Below are 24,011 nucleotides of genomic sequence, written 5' to 3' on the forward strand. Positions count from 1 at the left end.
CTCGGCAAGTGGGCCTGACTGCAGCACCAGGTGGAAATCTAAGTCTTATTTCATTGTAAGCCTTGTCACGATAGCTGGTGTTCGAACATTGATTGATATAGTGAAGATATGTTGCTCACACACTATTCATCAGAGCCAAAGCACCAATCTGACACCTTCTCCAATTGGCCATAAGCATATGTGCGTGTGTGTGTGTGTGTGGCCAGGTGTTGGCCCCACCCCTAAGGCCCAGTGTCTTGGCTATGTAAACACTCACTGCACAATGCAAAGCCGAAGGCCCGAGGCCGGCGCCCTGTCGTAGTAACACAATCCTCTATCTGTCCACACACACTTGCCATGCTCAATGGCAACCATTCTGTCCATCCAGCCACACATAATCTATGTTATTTTTCCTCCACGCAAACCGCAAACGTTAGCATTCCTCAGCGTTCTGCAGGCCCAACATGATCCCTCAGGCGCTGGGATGACAGGCAAGGACTAAAGACCCAAACAGAGAGGCACACAGAGATTTATTCAGCCTAGACAAAACATCCCCCTTTAGATTCGTTCATCAATCAAAATCAAAACTTTTCACCAGAATGCCATTCGTTGTGCACAGTCTAGCATTACATCAGAAATGTTTTTTCACTGATGGCAAAATTTATGATCCAGGCTCCGTTTACAGCCATTTTTAACAAAAGACAGACATTCATGTTTAGAGTTTGGGATTTTCCCTTTTCTTTCAAAACCCAAGGCCTCAGTTGGGTATTAAAATACTCAAACCTTTGCCGTCCTATTAAACCGACCCTAAAGCTTATCACTGGCCGCTTCAACTGTGACTAACTGAAACCTCAGCGGTGCTAATTCCTCTGGTGTGAAACTGAGCAAACACTCAAACCAAACATGCAGATGAAAGCTGCGAGTGCTAACCACTAATTAGCACAGCTTCAGTCCGTACCAACATAAGCATATGTGCGTGTGTGTGTGTGTGGGTGTGTGTGTATGTGTGTGTGTGTGTGTGTGTGTGTGTGTGTGTGAGACTACGGATGAGTGAGAGTGTGACGTAGCTGCAGTTGTAATGATGAGACAAGGGGCGGGGTGCCAAGTTCAGGTCATTTTACTACAGCACAAACAGATGAATCAGTGGTCTTTATCTCAGCCACCGCAACCATTATTCACCAGTTTGTCATTATTGCCGGCACTTTTCATCTGCAGCAATAGCTATCTGATCATTTAGAAGCTGAGATACAATCAGACGGATGCTCTTTGTGTTGTGATGTTGATGCTGCTGAAATGCACCCTGTTAACTAAAGATAGTTGTAGAGGGATTGAGGACAAGGGCAGACAATGTAGTGCTAAAAGCTGTTGTGCATACTGTCAAATATGTACTGTATGCAAGCTATGAATCCTGAGTGTGTTATTATGAGTACCCCCTTTCAAATGGAAGTGGCTTTAGATATCAGATCAGCATTTTCAGCTGTTTTATGCTTTATGCAGTAGCTGAATCTGATTTACATAATGAGGTATTTTGCATTTTTGCAAAATGGAAAGACCAGCAATTAGGAATAGGTCATAATTACTGTTTTCAATGCAAAACATCTTTACGGGTCACTGAAACTCGATGAAATCCTTCACAATTTTTGAGCAGGTGATACTGGCAGATAGGACAGTGGACGAACACCGGACAAGCATCAGGTGATCAAATACCCAACAGCTCTCACCTGTCTCTGGAAAACTCCCAACGTGGATCCTCAGGAAGGTCGTACTCAGGAATTGGCTCATCATGTGCAGAGCTCCGCCGTGTTGTGATGCGAACCAGCGGCGTACTAGAGTTCATCGAGGAGCTCGAGTCTGCCGACACCTACAGGAAGAGAGAGAGATGGCTAATCATCTGAGTCTGGTTTCAGAGGTCAGTAAAAGCTCTAAGGCATCAATAGAGGAGTAAATGCATGTATGTGTGACTGACTGATCTACTTTGAAATTAATAACAATGCCGGTAAGTACATTAATATGAGTAGTACGTCTTTAATTTCCACACTTAATGCGTTAATATCACGATAATGTCTGTCTCTAGGCCAGAGATTAGATTTCAGGGATGATTAAGAAGTGAGCAACAACAGTAATTTTGCTAAATGTGGTTAATTCCTCAGCTTCGTCACTTTCCCCAGGGCTCGTCTCTCCTCTCTCCGCCCTTACCTTACCTTGATACAGGAATCAGTCTCTCCGGAGAGTGTAATCCAACACTCTATGTACCTTTTGGTTTTCCTTGAGGGAAAACCATGGCTCACATACAGGAAAAAAAAAGAACTGGCTGCAGTTTCAGGCAGCCGTGTCGACTTGCACAGAAATGCACGCTTCTTAAATGAGGTTTCAGGTACATTTTTTTATATAGAGTTTACTATACTAAGATGTTTGATTATTTTGTAAAGAATTGTTTTTACAAATGGTTAAACCATGCAGCCTTTATAATATTATTTACCATTATTCCAGATCATATGTCATCTAGAGTGTGTTTTATTTGTATTTCTGCAGTTTGTGTTTTTCTCCTCGAGGGGTGTTAGATGCCTTTAGAACTCTTTATCTACTTTCTGTTACCTGGCGGCGCAGAGGGATCTGCTTGCTGAGTTTGTGGACCGCCGGTTGGCCACCAAAGTCGGGCTTCTTTGCAGTGTTCCTCATGCGACACACCACCACAATGCCCACCATACAGGCGATGAGGAAGACGCCGGCGCAGTATATTGCAATCTCCACGTAGTCTGGGGATAGGGGCCCTGGGGATTTCTCAAGGGCTGAGGAAAATAATGAGACATCTATGAGACAGAGGTCAGGCAAAAATTAAGTTTGAGAAAAACTCTCACTTATCACTCTTACACACACATTCTCCAGATGAACACATGGACATCAGACAGACAAATACAAACACAGATGCTCTGGAGGTGACTCATGCGTAAAAGTAATCACTATCGGCAGGCAGCATTATTGGCTTTCCCAGGTTACAAGCACGCCTACTTTTTTTTTTTTTTTTTAATATAACAAGACTGTGCAGGGCTTAACAGTGTAAACAAATTGTAGTCAGCCAGTGCAAGCAGGCCTGCATATGTCTGAATTCTGTTTTAATGTTGGAGACACGCGAGCACAAGCACAAACATACACCCACGGACGACGGAACAATACGCGCTTCACTTCAGATTGCAAACAAGGGAGAGCGGTATCCTTCATGCTTGTATATGGCTTGAACTTCCTGTCAAGGAAATAGGCTGAGTTTGTGTGTGTCTGTGTGTGCGTGTGCTATAGAAACGGACTGTTCCATAATGCATAACCCTCCAGACCACAAACAAGACTCTTGTGCTGCACAGCCAACCAAACAGCCCATCAGCCAGCTAGAGGTGAAGGCACATGAAGGAACCTTTCTTCTGTCTGCCTCGTATCAGCTGGTCCAAAAACCACAGCACACACACACACAGCCTCAAAGGCGCCAGTGGGGCAGATAGACCTCATCGAGGGCAATAAATATTCCATATTACTCCCAGAGGAAATGACTTGCCTGTGATTATTATTTGCATTGTTTACAGACAGAACAAAACTATTATCTTGTTACAACTTTAAGGTTGTTTGATAGCGTCTGCAGACAGTCTGCTACTCTCATCAGTTAATGCCCAACATACTTTTGGCTCCAACTTGAGCAGAAACGATCGCCCGTTTAGCCCCGAATGAACTTATACAGATGCTGACACTAAGTTTTATGCATTTGATTCTTTGGTATGCGTAATTACAGGCCAGACTTACAGCAACAGACAAAAATAGGGCAAAACGAGTTGATAAATGAGGACACACACAATTGGACAAACATTGACATGCATGAGTCATTGACTGTGTAAAGGCGGAGAGGTGTGGCCCCGATAATTGAGAAAGTCAAAGCCAACGTGAAGCGAGTGTTGATCTTTACCTTTCGACCTTTATTTCAAGGAGAAATAAGGATCTAAAAGAAGCCAATTATCAGAGCCAGAAGGAGGTTGGAGAAAATTTTAAGGGCCAAAAAATTAAAATGGATTTCTTTTACATGCAGACTCAGAACCAAAGTGTGGAACTGAGGGAACACAAATCCTCCCAAGTTTTTGGAGTCCAGAGACACTCGAGCTGCTCGGGGAGCCCCCGTTCTGTCTCAGAGTTATAATAAGTTGCTGGCAAACAACACCATTATCTGCTCTGAGCTCTCAACAGCTCGCCAATCCAGACAATATTATAGAATATATGCTCCCTGCTCCTGCATTACATTGTCTTGGATGTTGACCGTGCTGGCTCATGGCAGTAATCTAATATTTGAGCTGTGCGAACTGGAGTCTGCAGGGAGGATTTACCTTCCACAGAGGTCACAGGAGTGACACAATCCAACCGTTATAGACAAGAATGAGAAAGGAAAAAGGAAAAGAGAGGAAAGTATCTGAGTGTGTATACCTGGAAGCACCGTCAACCAAGCAGTGTGATAGGAGATCCCAATAGAATTACCCGCCAAGCACGTATACTCCCCAGCATCTTCAAATGTTACATTGGGCAAGTAGAGAACTTCTATCTCCTTATCTGTGGTGTTAACACCTGCGGTCTGAGAGAGGAGAAGAGGAGGAGGAAAAGGGGGAAAGTGTAAAGGTAGAGAGTGAGGGTTGAGGACAAGAGCAGAAACGGGGGAGGACAAGCCACAGAGAAAGACAGGGGAGGATAGAGAGAGAGAGACAGAGAAAAAAAATGAGACCCACAACACCAAGAGAGAAATTAGAGGAGCTGGATGGCATCCATCGTTGAGGTCCCATCTAGGGGAAAGGATGTTTTCAGGGGTAAGGAGGAGGAAGATACACAGATAGATCCCAATACGCCACCAAAACACAAGAAAATAGAACTGATACACGAAAAAATGAGAACTGAAAAGGTTTCCATCACCCACAGAGCCTGCTAATAAAGACACACATTGAACTAGATACATGCACAAACAAACACAGAGAGCATGGAGAGCACTGCAACACCACACACCGTCTTGACACAGCTTGCAAGTGTAAAAAGAGGAAAAGAGACATGCAAGCTGTGACGATTTCAGCGTCTGGGTGTGCAGGCCCAACCAGTGTTTCCGTGGCAGCACCAGTCTCAGCAGAGGAGGGAGCAGCTGAAACACAAGGGTGTAACATTGAAGGGAAGAGAAGGTCTGTGAACCCCAGGACCACCAAGAGACCACCAGGAGGACCACCACAGCACAGCAGGTCAGGGACGAAGCCCAAGGAAACCACACCACCACACCGGTAGGGAGGGAGGGTAGGTGGGTCAGGTCTCAAGGGTTACCTGGGATGACAGTCAGCCAGCCCGACTGGCTTTCTTCGCCTATATAATTGGAGACTTTACAGATATATTCTCCAGCATCCTCCTCGGTCACGTTGGTGAGGGTGAGCATCTCCAAGTCTGAGCTGTTAATGCCTGAACGCTGCAATCCACACATACACATGCTTAGACATGAACATCAGACAAATGAGTGATGTGACAAACATCATGACTACAGATCTGCAGGAGAGGATGGAGCAGGAATCACCACCAAGGACCTATCAGCTCAAGAGGGACAGAAAAATATCATAAATGACTTTTGAAATGGAGCTGGAAAACCTGCAATCACTGGCAAAACACTGAGGGAAAAGAGGGAAGGGTTGGAGTGCAATGAATCTAAAAAGAAGTAAAGAACATACCTTTAACACTCTGACATAGGGGTGTCCGTCAGGACCGTAGCGACTTCCATTCTGAGTGATGTGCTTCAGCCACTGGATGTGGGGTTGGGCGTCGCTGTAGACCTTGCAGACGAAACGGGCGTCCTCTCCAACATGTACGGAGGTGTTGGCCGGGAGACCAGCCTGGAGGATAGGCCGGTGAGGGGATCGCTCTAATGACAGGGAAGGACAGGTCTCATGAACTTTAATTAAACAGTCAGATTCGACTGATTTTTACTAAAGCAGAACTTCAACTTCAGGTACAATCATGCCTGAGCTGCTACTTTCTTATCTTAAAAGCTTTTAAAGACTTCACGCAAAACAAAGAGGCACCTATCGCTAACAAATAAAGAACTCAGGTGGAGGAGGAGAAGGACTTGCAGAAAATCGGGCGTGTATGTTGCCTGTAAGCTAAGTTATGTGCCAGTCTTGGAAAGTGAAACACCTCCATAGCATCCCCACATTTCCAGCTATCTGCATTCTTCTACAAGCAAATATTTGGCCAGCGAATGCAAACAGAGCGAGACCTGTGGAACAATGCCCCCTTTCAAACACTACCCGGCCTTCACAAGCACACCGAGGAGCCCATCAACCCCCACACTGACAGCAACCACCCGCTGCCACCACACACACACACACACACACACACACACACACACAAAATGACATCACTCAGCCTGGAGCACTGCAGAGTCTTTCCAAAACAAAGCCTTAAGGTAGGTGCAGTGGATTCATTTGTGTATGTGTATATATAAGGTTGGGGGTGGGTCATGGGGGATGGTCAGAGAGTGTTTGATGAAGGTTTGGAGGAGGACTAAAAAAGGGAGAAAGAACTAGCAGGGTGAGTGAAGGGGAGAAAGGGGATCAACAGATGGAGAGTGCAGGAAAAAGGAGGCAGTGACTTCTTCCATATGTCTGTCTGCCTGTCCGTCTTCCTGCTCCATCTTTTTTGAAATCTGTCAGATCAGATGATTCCCACCCTTCCTTCCTCTCTCCCAATCTCCCTCCTCCTTCCTGCACATTCCTAGAGCGAGTCTTGTTTATTGTCTCTCTTTATTTGCCCCCCCCCCCTTTTTTTTTCTCTTCTTCTTCTTCTTCTTCTATCTTTCACGAAACATGTCGCCTGCTCGATCTCTCCTGATGGGCTTAAATCTCTCAGTCCTCCACCCAGGAATCTCTTTGTGAGACCTATCAAACATTATTTACAGCAACAACCCAAAGAGGGAAAAAAGCAGTCAACTTTGAAACGGTTTCAAAAAATGCAGACAAACACGCTGGCATGAAATTAATTCCGTCTTTCATTATAGTCGATCCAAATGTGAGCTGGAGCTGCATAGCTGACAACTCAGACCAAATAATATAATGTGTGCATAGTGTGAGAAAATAGGCCACATCATCATTATGGAGAAAACCCAGATCAATAAAAGTTTGTGGAGCAATTCTTTCTTAAATTAGAAAAAGGAATATGGTGTGTGTGTGTGTGTGTGTGTGTGTGTGTGTGTGTGTGTGTGTGTGTGTGTGTGTGTGTCTACTTGCATTTCTCATATTGCGAAGACATAAATCTGTTCAGTCACACTGTGGGGATCCGTCTCCTTTTTGGGAAGTCCCCATAACGTAAATAATTATGATTTTTTTTATGAAGACTTGGTTTAAGGATAGGCAAGTAGTAGTTACGGTTGGGATTAGGCTAAGTCTCCAGGAAATGAACGTAAGTCAATATAATGTCCTCTGAAATGATGAAAACAATGTGTATGTGTGTGGGCTCAGGAGGAGAGAAGTTTCTTTACAGCCTCCTGAACTCACACAAGAATTTAAGGAGGGAAAGACATTAAGGAAGATGAGAAGAAAAATAGTAAAAGAAGGATTTTTAAAAACTAAGATAAGTTGTCTGCTCTGTCTGCAGCACAAAATAGAAAAAATGGATCCTAGTTATGGTTTCCATGTATTAAAACATGTGAAAGAGAAGACCCTGCACTGCTTTTTAATGTTTTTATAGGATCAATATGTAGTGACCCGTTTCAAAACTGGATCTATTTATCAATTAAGTCATTAGTGGAGTAATTTGATGGCAGCAGTGGTGGGATAGAGGCAGATAGAAGCGCCAGGAGACACACCAGGGGCATTCCATGGTGTCCCATGCAAGACCGGTGAACTCTGGGTAACCTGCCAGCTTGGCACACAAGGGACCCGAGGGTCACGGAGGGATAGAGGCAGAGGAAGGACGCAGCATGGCACAGGATGGCATGGGGCTATCCACAAAGTGCCACGCAACCGCTGGGTGCCACAGTCCTGATTGAAAAAGCCGAGATCTGTTTTAGCTCCTCATTTGTCCACTCGCTGTGTGCGTCAGCTTGTAGATGTCCGACCGTGGCCTCTTTCTCCAGAGGCCAGTTTGAACCAGACAGGGCTGCCTCCTTTTGGTTTTAATAGCTGATCCTGCAGGTCATTTGGGTAAAAAAGAAAAAGACTGATAAGAGCCTTTTCTGTCTCTGTTTCCCCTTGCTTTTCTCTTTCTCCTCCTCTCCTACCCTCTGTTCACCTCGCTATAATGGAGTAAAATGAAGCAAGAGGTTGCGGGGGGGCAGTGGCTGCAGAGCCAGCCGTGGAGGGGGTTTACTGCTCTGCAATAAAAGAACAAAAACAGAAATATGCAGTCTGAAGGAGAGCTGGAGCTAACTCCAGAGGGAGGCAGAGCAGGGGGCCGGAGTTGGGGAGCATGTGTGGACCTTCATGTTTGTGTCCATGTACCTATACATTCACTAAACCCTCAGGTATTGAATCTCCTTCTGATATGAAAATAATACTCTATATTGCCATAGCGACTCTGATCAAAACAGTGTAAGTGTGTAATTACAATAGGGTGCCTCAAGAACCAGTGCTGGATTCATTTTACAAGCACACACAAAAACTAGAGATGCACTGATGACCAGTAGCCCTGAACTGTCCTTCTGTGACTCACACTGCTGCAGCTTCATATCTCTCCTGTTTATCTGTGCTACATTGATCAGGCTTTAGAAGAATAACTGTGTCAGATAAACTTTGATGTGTACCGATTGCTTATACAGTGGTTCGAGCGAGGCCAAATGGGAACGGGTCCACATCAATGTAAGAGCAAAGTCAGTGCATGCTCTCACATAAACACACACACACACACACACACACACACACGCTCGCATTGATCTACTATCTTCATCCCACTCCCCTTGTTGTCCCTGCTGTCCATCGATTCTGCAAACGGAGCAAAAAAACACTCTTTGCTTTCTGCGCTCCAAAGGTCAGAAATAAGGGGTTGACTGAGTTGGGCCTGAACTCACTGTGATAGTGCTGAGACCAGCACTCTGCGTCCTCACTGAACAATCATCCTCATCATACCCGAGCCAGCCTCGAGGGCTCAGTTAAACCAAATCACAAATGCACAAAAAGACACATTTGCACACTTGATCTTTGTAAGTCATACAGGTGGTCTCTGATTGTATTTGAAAACTATATTTACAAGCTTCACTGTTAGCAGTTTTCTGAGGTAATATTTATTTAATATTAGTGGTAGTTTTGTGATTTGGGTGATATGATCCTTTAAATAGACACTGCAGACATTTGTTTCAGCCTGCCAGGATTTCAGGTGGGCGGAGCTGACCGTGAATTACAAAGAAAATCCCAAACATTACATGGAAACAGACACAGCCTCATGTGAAACTAGCGTTTAAACGCTACCATTATTTGAGCAAATGCATGAAGCAGGACTTCACAAAATTAACCTATTATAACACACATTAATGAAAACTACATTAAAACTGTTGACATATTCTTCTTAAGCTTCCACACAGCACTTGGCAGCACTCTTTGACCTCCACCTGCATCCACGGTGCACCTGGGCAATCAAGCAGAACACTATTCTCACTGTGAGAACTCCTTCCGCTGGCCTCCCCGTCCTCCATCCCTCCACTCACACCCCTGTGTTAGGCCTCGCACAGGTGTACTCTGAGTCTGAGTTGTGTGTTTTAGTACGTACCAACGACGTCCAGGGTGTAGGTGTGGTTGATGGATCCAAACTCGTTCTCCACCAAGCAGGTGTAGTTGCCCTTGTCCGACGGCACCACACTCTCCATGATCAAGGTCCAGTGTTGGCTGCGCACCTGGGGACAGAAAATACGCACCAATGAATATGCAGCCATTAAGTTTGCATTAACAGACATGAAAAGCTAGTGCTGAATGACACGGATGAAAAACGAAAATGGCAAAGGGGATTTGGGTGGAAGGGCGAAAGAGGAGAGAGACAACAATACTGAGGCTGATGACAGCTTGATTCCACCGAAATCCGAATGGTTTCTTTTTTTCTCTGCAGATTACATCAACCAAATAGAAAAAAATATCCCAACTTCTTCGACATTATTAATTCTTTTCAAAGTTCTACAAAGGCAGAATCAAATAAAATGCAACTGGATACAATTTTTTACAAAAGTAAAAATAAACAGACAAATACACCTAATGGAGTCTCTCATTCTTCACTATTACTGTCTAATTCTTCTGTCAGTCATCCTACATAACAAACTCCACCCTTGCAGGGTACGCAGTTATTCACAATTATTGAAATTATAGTTTCACATGTGTGCGGCATCCACAGGTGTGAGCTAACAATAGCGTTTCCGTCTGCAGGCTGAAGGCAGACTGTGGCTGCTGCTTGTACAGGCCTACATTTCACACAATGGAGAGATTATGCCACAGGGCTGGGCTCAGGTACAGCTTTTGTCCGACGTTTGTTGACAATAAGAGAGAAATGAACTGCCCGTAGTGTATGTGACAGCCCGACTGTATCATTTTCGTCACGTCGTGGCTGTTTTTTGTCGAAGCTGTAATGAGCCCGTTGAAAGCCAAAAGGGAAGCGACATTAGCAGCTACATCAACATAATCTGCTCCTAAACTTTCCTGGCAAGGAGATGTGTTTCCTCATACACCATCAGTTATTAACCAGGAGCCTCGGACTCGTTCAGCATCACTGGGTCTATTCATAAATTAATTTCATAACTGTCTGTTTAAACTCTTGCTCCACTCTATCAGTATGGCTCCAGCATATACAGTAACACCAGCTTGTTTGGAGGCACAAAGAGGAGGAAAACAGTTTAACTATAATCCACAGAGATTCTGTCACAAGAGAGGAATTCACATTAGTTGTAACTGTTTTCAGGCTTTTTTCATTCAAAGAGGAAATAAAACTCAGCTACACTAGTTTGACTTTCCCATGACATGTAGAAATGGGTATTTTCAGCACATATAAATCAGCTCGGCTTGTTTATTTCCCAAAACAGGGCTAAGACAGGAGGCATTTAAACAATTTAAGGAAAGCTCTTAAGTTGGAAACATGGTAGAATGTCATATGCACTTAAGTCTAACGGGAATTAAAGTGATGATCACAATGTTTGGTTTTCTTTACACAGAATGTATAAACAGAGATAGTAACCGGAACAGCACACGAAGTTTTAACATTAACCAGCTCAGCAATACTGTATGTAAATCACATTTCTTGACAATAGACTCACATGCTGGAATTGCATACTTCCACTCTAACCAGAGCCAGTGGGACCTGTTCTCCCTGATTGAGTTACCTCAACATTCTGAACTCATTTCAACCCTGACGCTACCTACTCTCTCTATACGTTACTGTCTGGGGGCATTTAACCCTTAAGTCCCAGGCTTACGTTTCTAATTGTCGGGGGTAAAGAACCATTTCAAGTTACAGTGAGAGGCTCTGCAAAGTATCCTGGTGAGAAGAGGCGCACGGATGAGCAATTCCAATTTCACACCAGAAACCCTGCCCTCGTTTCCTCTGTCTACTCTCCTCCTGTCTCTCCAGTGAAGGGTGGAAAAGGGGTGAAAGGACAGCCAGAGGATGATTGGAAGGAGGAGGCTCGGCGTCCCCCTTGTAAATGCATTTAGAAAACGGCCAAAAATACTGTAGTGCAGAAAGAAAAGCAAGAGAAGGCAGTTGCGTTGACATTTGCAATAAAAACTATGATGTATTACTGTTTATCCTACCTTATACCCTCCCATGCGGTCCTCTTGGCGGAAAGGCCTGCTGTTTTTAAGCCAACGCAGCTTGGGCCGGGGGTTGCCTCCTGCAGCACAGCGGAACTTGACTGTGTTGGCAGCTGGCACCGCATGCAGCTTTTTCTCCATTTTGGCAGATGAGGTCCAATACGGAGCGCCTGCAACCAGAGAGCAGTTGGTGTTCAGTCTGATTCCCCTAATCATGTCCTCAGCATTAATAGTTTTGGCTTCAGGGCCTTGGACTGGCTCAGTCAGATATACATAGACGAGTGGCTGCAGAAGATTTAAACCTGAACCATTCCTCACACCGCTGTAGACCCCCACCCCTCAGCAGCACTGGCTGACCCACCGTCTGCATAACACAACCCAGAGCTCCACGCTCGCACAGTTAAACAAAAACACACTCTTTCCCCCGTAGGCTCCGCGGGGTGTTGCAGAGGGGGGAAAAAACATCAGCTCTGAGGGGAGAATGTGCCTGGGCGTTGCCAAGAGGGTAACTAGACCATCACATTCAATTTCATCTCATTCCACTTTGCAGCTTTTTTTCCTCCCCCACTTCCTCTAATTACCATAGCTACCCTGTTTATCTGTCTGTCACTTGGCTAGATATGAGCAGCAGGACCAGGGATGCTTATCACCCTTGGAAAATCATTATGCACCGCCGGGGGAGAAAATGAATGTCACGTTTAACGAAGGATTTCAGAGCTCTTGATGCACACTTTGTCCGGATCTTTATCAGCGCTGAACTGCCAAACACCACTTCTCCGACTGAAATCTGTCACCTTCCTTGTGTTTCGTCCATTCCCCCGGCTGCTTCTTTTCTCCCAGTTTTTTGTCTCTCAGTCAGCTGGATTTTCCTGCGAAGCCCCCCCAACCCTCCCTTTTCTCTCTGCACCTGGGAGCGTGATTGCCTTAGCAGATGGGACTCAGAGGGGAAGAGAAACTCAAAGTCAAACAACAACCCAAACGGTCTTCCACAGCATCACTTCCTCTTCATATAGCAGGAGTACGAGCAACAGAGGGAATACCCACAGAAAAGGCACTGCTGCTGACTTCAGTATAACCCTCAGCATAAGCTTACATCCCAAGAGAATATTGGCTTCAAGCGTCCTCCCTCTCTCTCCAATCTGCATACTATCAGACACCTCCCATCAGTTTCTCTGGCACGCACAACCGGACAAGTCAAGCATACTTGGATGGTAGAGTCTGTAAACATCGCTCTTCCTTCCTTAATGCATGCATACCCTAAGTGCCTAAACTATAATTAGTGTTCCCCCCTTTCTTCTTCCTCCTCACTCTCACTATCTGCGCTTCTCTTCCTCCGTCTTAACCCATTTCTGTCCATTCACTCTCCCTGTCAGCACTCCGTCTGGTCAGACAGAGACACATGAGGTGGAGACTGGTCCATCGCAAGGCTGTCTCTCCGCAACAACCTCTGACCCCAGACTGGCAGCTCGGGGTCGGAGGATGAGGTTGGGACATAAAAGGTGAGTGGTGCAGTTTCCCATGCTCTCTGTCCGGAGGGGCAGCACTTCAAACGAGACGACCCTCAGACCTCCCTCCAGATGAAGCCAAATTCTTGCTGGTCCAACTGCTGCCTCCTCCAGGAGCCCCCGCCGCCCCCAAAGCCCTGTGCATCCGGATCTCCACTCACGGCTGTTTATCCTAAGCTGGCCTGGGGTGAGCTAAGGTTATCTAATTCATGAGTCAAGACTTTTTTTTTCTAAGTTCCTCCAGAGAGCAAAAAATCCATTTAGCATTCCAAAGCAGTATTTCAGTGTTGACATGATTTCTTGTATATCTGTGATATCCTCCTGTTCATCAATTCAAGCTGAACAAGCAAGTCTGTACAGTGGAATAGTAAGACAAGTGCTGGGAAAAAATGGATTTCAACTTCAAGAGGATCTGTCCTTTTTAAATCAAATTGTGAACTTTACTGTTTTAATACAGCAACGCTTTTTCATTTTTCAAAATTCACCAAAATTTAAGACACCAAGTCACATCCCTTATTTTGAAATGTAAGCTGAAAAGTTTTTTTTTTTTCTGACAGCTGAATGTGCAACAGTCCAAGAAACCTTTACTTTAACATTTATTACTAGTAACACTTAAAAACTCAACCAATCCAGACTGTGTGTGAAAGGTTTGATCAGATTTAATCAACAGTGACAGATCAACCCATCAACTCTCATCTCATTTACTTTACTAGGATTAGGCCGTTTTCTACTCCCACCCACTCTAAATAAGTAAGCTGATCTTTGCCAAATGAAAATCATTGTTGTAAATATGTAAGAAGTTCATTTGTTTTTCACAGCTTTTAAAAGGCTTTGATAAAAATATGACTTTTTCAAAGCAACTTTGCAACCTCACACTTCTACATTTTTACAAATTAAGACTTCCTGTGCAATAATAGTGTTAAACTACATCTTTATCCTTTATGCAACATATTTTAGCTTTATTTTTTTAGAAGTGTAAAATAATGTTTCAGGATTAATTGGTTAAGAGGGGCCTAAATAGTTACTGCAGTTTGCTTTCCATGGTGTGGAATCGCACTTTCAATTCCGTGAGCCTTTCCTCCAATGCTGCAACATGACTACATTTATCAAAGATACTATAATCGCTAAAGAAGGCAGAGCAAAAATTTAACAGGAGGGACACTGAGCAGGAGCAAAAAGGAGAAGACTGAGAAGAAACTGCTGTTAAATGCTGGTTTTAAGTGCAATAAAAACCTATTTTTTCATCCATATTTTCTTTTTTACAAAGTTAAGTTTTTTGATTACTTGTGGACAGTTATTGTGTAGACACATTTCTTATTTAAAGAAGTACACTGCAGACTAAGTGCAGATCTATTTAAGCAAGATGTTCATTTAAGTTCAGCAATTTTGCATATTATATATTGGCCATCGACTGGCCTGCTCTCTAAATAGTTGCATCACCCACTGAAAAACCTATATCCAACGACCATTTCTCTAAAAACACACTCAATGCACTCAAAATCTAAATTTTTTGAGTGTGTTAACTGCAAGCTTTATGTTCCAGTCTTAACTTGTCGTCATAAGTTTGATTTAGTAGGTGAGATGTGTTTATCTGTCTGTAAAGATCTTTCAATGTGCTGCTTTAATTGAAGGGGAGGCGCAATGAGCAGTGACGTCATTAATAATGAGCTGAAGCGTCGACAGGACGGAGGAATTGTAAGAGAGCACAGAAAGCAAAGCTACCACGTGGCTTTTTGACTTCATCATGACATCAGTGCTGCCTCCCCCTTCCTCCACCCACCACCCTAAACACAGCTCCCCTCTCAGATCCCTGTAGAGGCTCTTCCATGTCTCCTCCAATAACACCACCCACTGCTGACAATGGACGAACACTCTGGACCCCCTTTTCTTTTCTACTGCCGTATGTTGTTCAATCTTCTGCACAAAGTTAAATCAAAATGCTCTGTTTTGCAGTGGCTTGATGCCCAGCCCATTCTGAGTGCTCCAGAAAAAACAGCCACAAATATAAAGCTACACCCCACTCTCTCCACTCTGACTCCCTTCCACGCCTACATGCACCCTCCTCCTCGCTACAGTTCTCGGCCCAAGGCCAAGGCTCCACGCCATGCTCAGAGAAGTGTTGGTACCAATCCAACACACCCCACTCCCCCTCCCTCTGCCTCTTTTTTTTCCCCTCTCCACTTCTTTCCCCCCTTTTCTTTTAATAATAATCTCGGTTTTTGAATTTTCAGAAACACACACGGCAAGAAAATCTAACTGTACTGCCAGAACAGCTTTCTCTTTGTTTTCAAACAGCTTATTACCACCAGAATGGCTGGATCTTTTCCCTCTCCCCCATTTTTTTCTCTTGCTGAGTTCCTCTCTCACTCTCCCTCTCCCCCCCTTCCCCATATTTAATGGATTTCAGGCAATTACAGTCAGCCCAAAAGTGGAGGAGGAGAACTCACAGTGAGACGCAATGCGTGTGGAGAATTTTAACAAGATGTGGAAGCCCTCATCTTTACTTCAGCCCATTCTTATGAGTGTGTATGTGAAAGCAAGCATGTGTACACGCAGCTGCATAAACACATTACTACCCCAGATACTCACTAATGCATAGACAAACTTGGGTGAAAACTTTCTCTTTCTCACACACCCACCCACACACACACACACACACACACATATATATAAGTCCATCAGGTGGGTAACTGGGTCCAGATGGGCGTCTTTCATAATGGATGAGCCCAGCTGACTAACTGGCTGGCTACATGGCTCCCCATGGGGCCTGACTACCTGGGAGACACTAGCTAGAGGAATGTCAGGAATCCCTGTATTCCCTGGAGCATCTAGCCTGGAAGACATGCACATAACCACACACACACACGCACAATCCGAAATTTAACAGTAAAGGCCTGGACAGGAATTCAAAGGTATAGAATAGCAGAGACGTGGGTGAAGAGCAGATTTGACACGAGTAAGTAAAAAGTCGTCTCGTCCCGATCCAGGAAGAATAGAGCCCATCCGCTTTCTGTCCAGCTTTTATTATGATCGCATGGTCTGAATTGTGTTAATAAACACTGACAAAGCTAAGTAGATTATTTCGCTTTGGGATTAAGCCTTTGTAAGTGTCTAGCTATCACAATCAGTCTTCCAGACTTACGTTCTCACATGCTGTTAGGGACTGTTCATTATTTATCAGACTGCAGCGCTGCTAAGCACACTTTTACAAGCCCTGATTAGGACTTTATAGGCTTTACATATGTGCATCTGAAGTGAAGGCACACACACATGTATGGCTGCATATTTCTTTGTTTTTCTTTCCAAAATTTTACTTATAACCCCATTTATTTCCTAAATGCTGCAGTAAAAATGTAAATATAGTTAGCTGCACGAGAATGCACTTGATATTTTTACTCAGAGAAGTTCAGTTCGTGACACAAACACTTAGCAGAGAAAGTGATTGTTGGAGAGAGCGCAGATCAGTTCATCTACTGTCTGTATAATATGTCTTGCTCAATGGCGCCTGATCTACAAGGAGGCGAACGCAACCCTAACTCACTCATCCCTCTTGATTGTTCCTCCCATACTCACTTATCTGCTCTCCATCCGCCCCAGTGTCCTCCGACCGCTCCGTATCGTCCTCATCATCCCCCGACGAGATGGCATCTGCACAGAGTAACCAGGTTACTGCCATCCTTTTATAACCGATACACACACACACACATACATACCGTAATATATTCTGAATATTTCGTGCTCTCACAGTCCCGCAAATTTGAAAGCACAAAAACGTAAAGGAATCGATAAAGTGGGGCCCTTTTTTCTGAACATTGCAACAACATTTTTCAGACTATCAGTATTGTTTTATTTTGTTTTTTTATGTGTTTTTTGGCTCACGGCACTATCTGATTAGTGACATGTCACAAGTTCTAGCATATCAAAGCCTTTTAACAAAATGTTGCATTGGAGTTTGTGTCATTCTAAATTTTGACCACAGGAATTTCCTTTTTTACTGCAAATCCATATTGGTTCCAAATATTGGTAATTGAGCTCCTTGACTAATAAACGGTAGCATTCCTGAAAAACGTACGTCGGTTCTCCCTCATCTGGTTGGATGCTATTTTTGTTGTACACACACAGGCTGTCCATCCCTCACCATATCTCCTCCATGGCCACTTCTCAACCAATCACAGTCCAGCCCTGAATCTCCAAACTTGCTGTGCCATCCTGACCTGTCCTGTTCTGCCTGACTCACCTGTGACATTGACTATGAAGCAGACCGTGTCTTTGCCAACACTGGTGCAGGCGTACAGGCCCGAATCCTTGGGCGTGGCATCACGGATCTGCAGCACCTCCTGCTCTATCACCGTGCGGTTGTTGGTGCCCAGAGAACTGCCATCTTTGGTCCAGGTGATGGTCCCCGTCGCCGGCAGAGGGCAGCTCAGCTTCAGCACCTCCCCCGGGTGCACTGAGCACACCGTGGGCTTAGAAATTTGGTATTTGTTCGATGCCTCTGCAGAGGAGGAGTGGGGTGAGGTTGAAGGGTAGAGGGTGGGTGGGTGGAGGGGTTGGGGGGGGGGGACGAATTGAAGTAGGAAAAGGGTGCACAAGGAGGAGGAAAGAGAGGTGGGAGAGGAAGAAACAAGCCATAGTGTAAGAAACAAAACACCACATAACCCCCAATGGATGCACTTAAATCAATCTATGCAGGAGGAGCAATACAGAAAAGAGGAGGCCCATTTTATAAACCGTCACACCAACATGTCGCTACCATAAAGTCCCAGTCAGTCATTTGAACCCTTTGGAAACCCAGGTCCGTTAAGTGTGCAGCGTGATTGGCATTTATAGATTCAGTGCATGCAGTTATGGCCATAGCAGCATATGTAGAGAAACAAAAACCAATCAATGCTTTGGGAGCATTGAAAAACTTGAGCATCGCTGTGTTGAGGCGTCCCTCCCAAACTTCCCATCCCTCTCGGTGTAGATGCCAAGCAGCCAGTGTGTGTGTGGGTGAGTAGGAGCAGTGCAGAAACATTTCTGCAGCCTAAAAAAAAAAAAAGTAATCCAACTCCAGCACGTCTGCCCATCAGAAAGGAAAGCAGCCAGAAAGATCGAGGACGGAAGCGGTTGTCAGGCAGGGGAAGTGAGACAGGGTGGGTTGGGGTTGGGGGTTGTTCTCTTTCTTGGCATTTCTTTGGTTTTGACTGTGCACCTCGGCTACGAAAACCTTGAACTGGCGGTAGCCTGACTCGTCTGTTTTCCATCTTTCTCCTTAGTTCTCTTTCATAACATGGCCATGGAGGATCTACAGCCCCTGCACAAGATCTGCCAGCCAAGGCAGAGAGCAAGAAACTCGATGCTTTACTCCAAAGTTCATAAAACCTTCCATTTCTGGGAGAAAAACCAAGTCTGCCTGTGAGTGCATGTGTGTACACCGTGTCCTCTGACTTGTACAACCGCACAGACAGAACGAGGCGAATGTCCAATATATAAAAAGGAAATGTCCATAGCTGAGACTGCAGTTCTACATCAGGGTGGATTTTATCCATATCTATGCAAACTCCAGACTGCAACCGAATGCTGAGCAAAAGGGGGGAAAACCTGCCTGAAATACAAGCTGGGTTCTACCATATATAACGAAGTCAATTTCAGTCACCCCGAGGCTTTTGCAGACTTTAACACACAAACACATTCATGTACACATGTATACATTCACTCAGCTCTAATGCAGATAAATCTTGAAGTTCTTGACACCCATTTTCTGAGAAACACTGGAAGAAAATCAAACTTTTCTTCTTAAAAAACCAAAAGTCCAAAACAGTGTACATGTTTGTTTTCTTCAGAGGGAAAGGAGTGAAAATGAGAGGGATTAAAAGGATCTGAGGTAGGAAGGTAGCAACAATGGAAAAGCACACGAAAAAAAGCCAGTGATGATGGAATATGTAGTGTTTGGCTGAAGTCTGATAGGTGTAATTATAGAGGCAGCAGCACTTCCAGCCTTTCCTGTACTTCAATACACCTTTTCAGCAACATCCCACCCCCCATTATATGCTGCTGTGCTCCCCATGTGTGCACTAAATGTGAAGTATACCTGTGTGCGCGCGCACACACACACACACACACACACACACACACACACACACACACACACACTCTGGCCTTGACAGGAAGGGAAAGTCATTTCGCCGTGAGCCAGAGGTTGAAGGATGTGTGCAAACCTATAAACATTCCCCCTGGGCAAGTAGACACACACACACACACAGGTACAGTTCCTGTATTGTCTTTTTTCGCTCTCAAATCGGAAATAATTAACCCCTCCTTCAACTCCACTGAGTGTGTGGTCTGATAAGAGGCACAGCTCCTGTGTTGATTGATGGGCGGTGTCTGCGCTCCCGTTTTACGATGTGCTTTTCCACACCGGAGGCCTTCGCTTTGACATTATTAGTGACTCTACTTTTTCCATTCATTCTTTAATTGAAAGATTTGGAGTTGTTGAAGTCAACCGGGACACGATCGCTGCTGGGGAGCGAGCAAGTATGGACAATTTCCAGAAAGGGGGTCCGTTAATGAGGCTGACATGGCGACGAAACAACTGGAACGCTCAGTGTTATCTTGGTAAGTAAGAAATTATACTCATGCACATTTGTGCCTGTGTTTGTGTGTTTTTGGCTACAAGGAGAGACACAGGAGGAAGGACGAAGGAGAGAAAACAAAAGTGAAGCGGGGTGGGGGAATTTCTCCAAATGGTGCATCTGATTAAAGTAAGCATGCAGGTGTTAGTTCTGTCTTCATCATTTTCTTATCTCCGCAGGATCCCATCTGTCCCCGTTCATCAACTCCTCCTCCTCCTGCTGCTGCTGCCTCTTTCACCTCCCCTTCCGCTTTGGCCTCCCCCGATTCCCCTCCTCTGACCCTGCTGACCTAACCCTGACCCTTCCCAAACCTGTTGACACCTTCAGCATGCCAGATTGTTCATGGGAACCCGTATCACGAAAGCACACACACACACACACACACACACACACACTCAATGAATGTTGAACCTAAAGGAACCCTGCGCCTTAATAAAGGCATGTCGTACACTCAGGAAGCACAGACGCAGCAACACACACTCGCGCGCACCTCACTCCACATGAAGGGAGTTGACAAGAGTCCCGGGATTCGTGCCGAGTTGAAGCATTTCATTTTTCATCTCTGCAAAGTTTCATCCCATCCGCACAACAGGAGGGAGGCGACAGTCGCTCTATCTCACACACACACACCTTTTCTCAATTTCTATCAAACAGTTTTCCCCTCTTCCCTCCCTCCCTCATCACTATAATTTTGCCTCTCTTCTCCTGAAGCACATCTCCACTTCAACATCCATCCATCTCTCTCTCTCTCTCTCTCTCTCTCTCTCTCTCTCTTTCTCTCTCTCTCTCTCTGTCTTTTTCTCACAGCTATTACAAGTGTCTATCAGGTGTGACAGATTCAGGCTGTCCTCTCCTCACTATCTCTTCATCTTTATTCTCACCATCTTGCCTGGCAATAATTAGTCTCACAGCCAGAGTGTCTGCGGCAGAATGCAGCAGGCAATTCTCACCGGAGCCCCGTTGATGTCTGTTTGTCCGTCTGTTTTTCCTGCCCGTCAAGTCAAGCGACAACGTTGGCAAAAGGCAAAGACGTAGTTAACTATAGCTCTTGACTTTTCCCTTTGCATTGCACCTTACATATTTTACTTCCGCAGAGAGGCACATTCACTTCTCGAGTCTCCTCCTCCCTGTCGCACTCTGCACAATGACATAGGTAGACTAAATGTAATGACTGCCATCTCAGAGGCACTCACTCAGCATGCATGCAGACCAACAGGTACACACACAGACACACACTGCCAGATCACATTATCTCTGCTGCCCTTCTTATCCATCCCCTCTCCTTTTTCCTCTGTAACCTCCTCACGTAGTCAAATCCCAGGACTTTCCTCCCCTTTTTTTGTCTCTCCCTCTTTTCTGAAGTCCTTTCATATTCAAATCCCTCCTTAGCTTTTTTTTTCTTTATTATGACAAAGGAGCAGCTCCGTGAACTGGCTCCTGCTGGCGTCCATGGCAACAGCCCCTCTGATTCAGTCACCCCTTCACCCCTCATCAAGGCATTCCCTGAACCCCACCCGACCCCTTCAACCCGCTGGATACTCCTTATCTGCAACCGTCTTCTTAGCCTGAAGCTCTACTGACCTTCAGAAGTGTGACTTTGCTCTGACTTCTAAACATTAATCGAATGTAAATCAGACAGATGCAGGCACAAAAGTTGCAACCAAGGATTCCTTTCATTTTTATTTTTTTCTGTTATTTTTTCTTGATTAATCAGTTAGTTGTTTTGCCTATAAAATGTCAAAAAAAACAAAAAACAATTAGAAATGTTTACCAAAGCCCAACATGACATTCTCAAAGGTCTTGTTTTGTCCACAATGCAAACACATTCAGTTTACTGTCACAAAAGAGTAAAGAAACAAGAATATTTTAAAGAATAAAAAGCCAGAATCAGAGGATATACAATTTTTACTCATTGCAGCTCTACTAATTATTATAATTACTAATTAATCTGCCGTAAAACCATACTTTTAACTTAAAAATGGCTGAATTGATACAGCTAATGAGACATTTAAAGTGCCATCTTTCTCCAGAAAGGCAAGCAGTCAATGCACAATAACCCACTGAAGACTAATACAGGAATCTAACTCTATTCCACAAGCTTAAATACAGCAGATGAAACATTTTTCAGTTAAAATGCATCCTACTTGAAAACAAACAACATTTTTCCTGTTTTTTGTTCACTCAGTGACTCCTCCCCCCAGATTAGCTTCTGTCGACTTTTTATTTTATTCAGTGCTTTTGTCTGTGTGTTTTCCCTCCCTTCCCCTGCACCATCCTGCACCCTGTCAGTATACAGTATAAGCTCAGATTCCTGTCTGCCTCCTGCCGCACACCGGACAGTTCACCGAGTCCCGAGGCACAAGCTGGCACAGGTAGCAGCTCTTCCCAGCCTCTTATCAGACAAGTGTGAGATTGAGCGGCAGAGTGACAAGGTATTTTCTGGCACCTCAGTCAAGGCAAATAACACACTCGAAGCCTCAAGATTAACACCAGCCAACGGCAGGCTAATAAAAGTCATTGTGTGAAAGCCGTATATTCAGGCCAACTGCAACCCCCACCGTCACAACACTGACTGACAAACTGCGTTTGTTTAGAGTTCAGTTCCATTGCCATCGCCACACACTCAGACGCACACACTCCGTGTCATTAACCGGCCAGCTGACACTTTTACAACTGTACTCCTACTGTGTAGATAGCACGGCGCGACAGATAGCCTGCAACTCTTTGAGATTCCCACCTCACACTGCTGATTAAAAAAGGGTACAGCACACAGGTGGAAAACAGAAATCATGCTGCAAATAAATGCAGAAATGTGCCAAGAGAGCAACAGCATTCCTGCTGTGTCTGTGGTTGACAAGCATCCATCCTGTCCTTGTGTCTGTCTAAGCATGAAAGACTCATCCTTTATGCATAATGGAGCCTATATTTTTGTAACCACTCAACTATTTTGAAGTGCTGCCTCCATGCTGATCAGAGCATTTTTTTGAAGAACAAAGTTTGGCAACGACTGCAGAAAAGTAGAGCCAAACCATGAGCTGACTTCTGTCAGCTGCACTCTCATTCAGCCTGCGTTCCAGTGTGCCTGGTGCCACATTTATTCCACATTATATACAAAAAAGAGCCTTGAGAAGAGCACAGAAAATACCAACGTTAAAGACACACACACACCCACACACACACACACACACACACACACACACACACACACACACCTTCTGTACTTAGTACCATTGTTGTTCAGCTCTGTCAGAGTATTTTAATCACTGTGCAAACGGAGAGTGCCTGAACAAGGTAAACACTCCCATAGATACTGAAGTGGCTACAGTGGTAACAAAAGGCCTGTTGTGGAGGCGCGCTCGCTCTACTTCTTCTGTTACAGCAGCCACAGGTAAACAAACTAGCAGGGCCACCAGGGGTACAGTCAGGGGCTCTATAGAGACAACACTGATATGCAATCTGATAAATCTACACCAATTACTGCTCCCACAGACACAGGCAGCGGTGTGACCAAGGCTGCAGGGTGAGGAGCGGTAGGGGGGAGGCGGAAATTCTAAACATCTTTGCGGGGGTTGTTATTAGGACGGAGAGGGCAGGACCAGCCAATCTGTCTCCTTAACATCTGTGTCCTGCAGGTGACTACGAGGACTGAGACTGGAGCTGTGGACGCACCTATTCTATCACACACCGCTGCACAAAACCAAAATCTGTGTTTTCATGGAAGCTGATTCAGAATCAGATAAGCGGGTTCTGTGGGCCCTGTCTATACCTCATCATGTGACCCCCAGCTCTACCCACTTAATCTTCAGTCACATGACTTCACCGTTGCCTGGCACTCTGTAATCTCTCCATCTAAAGGAGAAGTCAAATATGCACAAATCCTCTTAGAACTTTCCTGGTGGATTGTATAACTCTAAAGAACTCTCTCTGTCCGCTCTGCAGCGGAGGAGTGTCCGGGACATGAGGGGCTCCGCACTCATCGGCATGGAGCCAAACAGTCTGAGGCAGAACAACAAAAACAACAGCTCAAGAAGCCTCTCATCAAGGTACGTAAGGATGATACCTGACCTCAGGGGCAAAGGACAGGACAGGACAGTGTGTGTGTGTGTGTGTGTGTGTGTGTGTGTGTGTGTGTGTGTGTGTGTGTG

General features: G+C 44.9%; 1 protein-coding gene across 6 annotated transcripts in view; it reads right to left on the reverse strand.

Moving 5' to 3' along the window:
• The window catches only part of fgfr2 (fibroblast growth factor receptor 2), a 41,449-nt gene that overhangs the window by 13,252 nt on the left and 4,186 nt on the right, over positions 1-24,011 (reverse strand). The window contains exons 3-10 of one of the 6 annotated variants that reach the window (XM_008298189.1): positions 17,490-17,747; positions 16,826-16,900; positions 11,748-11,917; positions 9,727-9,850; positions 5,700-5,890; positions 4,435-4,579; positions 2,575-2,768; positions 1,701-1,840 (exon numbers count right to left, since the gene is read on the reverse strand). In XM_008298189.1, coding sequence (XP_008296411.1) covers positions 1,701-1,840; positions 2,575-2,768; positions 4,435-4,579; positions 5,700-5,890; positions 9,727-9,850; positions 11,748-11,917; positions 16,826-16,900; positions 17,490-17,747 — 1,297 coding nt within the window. Of the gene's footprint in view, positions 1-1,700; positions 1,841-2,568; positions 2,769-4,434; positions 4,580-5,304; positions 5,444-5,699; positions 5,891-9,726; positions 9,851-11,747; positions 11,918-16,825; positions 16,901-17,489; positions 17,748-24,011 lie in introns of all 6 variants that reach the window. The other 5 variants (XM_008298115.1, XM_008298340.1, XM_008298265.1 and 2 more) reach the window with 5 other exon arrangements.

The sequence above is a fragment of the Stegastes partitus genome, unplaced genomic scaffold (assembly GCF_000690725.1).
Source record: "Stegastes partitus isolate 25-593 unplaced genomic scaffold, Stegastes_partitus-1.0.2 Scaffold1, whole genome shotgun sequence".
NCBI classification, from domain to species: Eukaryota; Metazoa; Chordata; class Actinopteri; family Pomacentridae; genus Stegastes; species Stegastes partitus.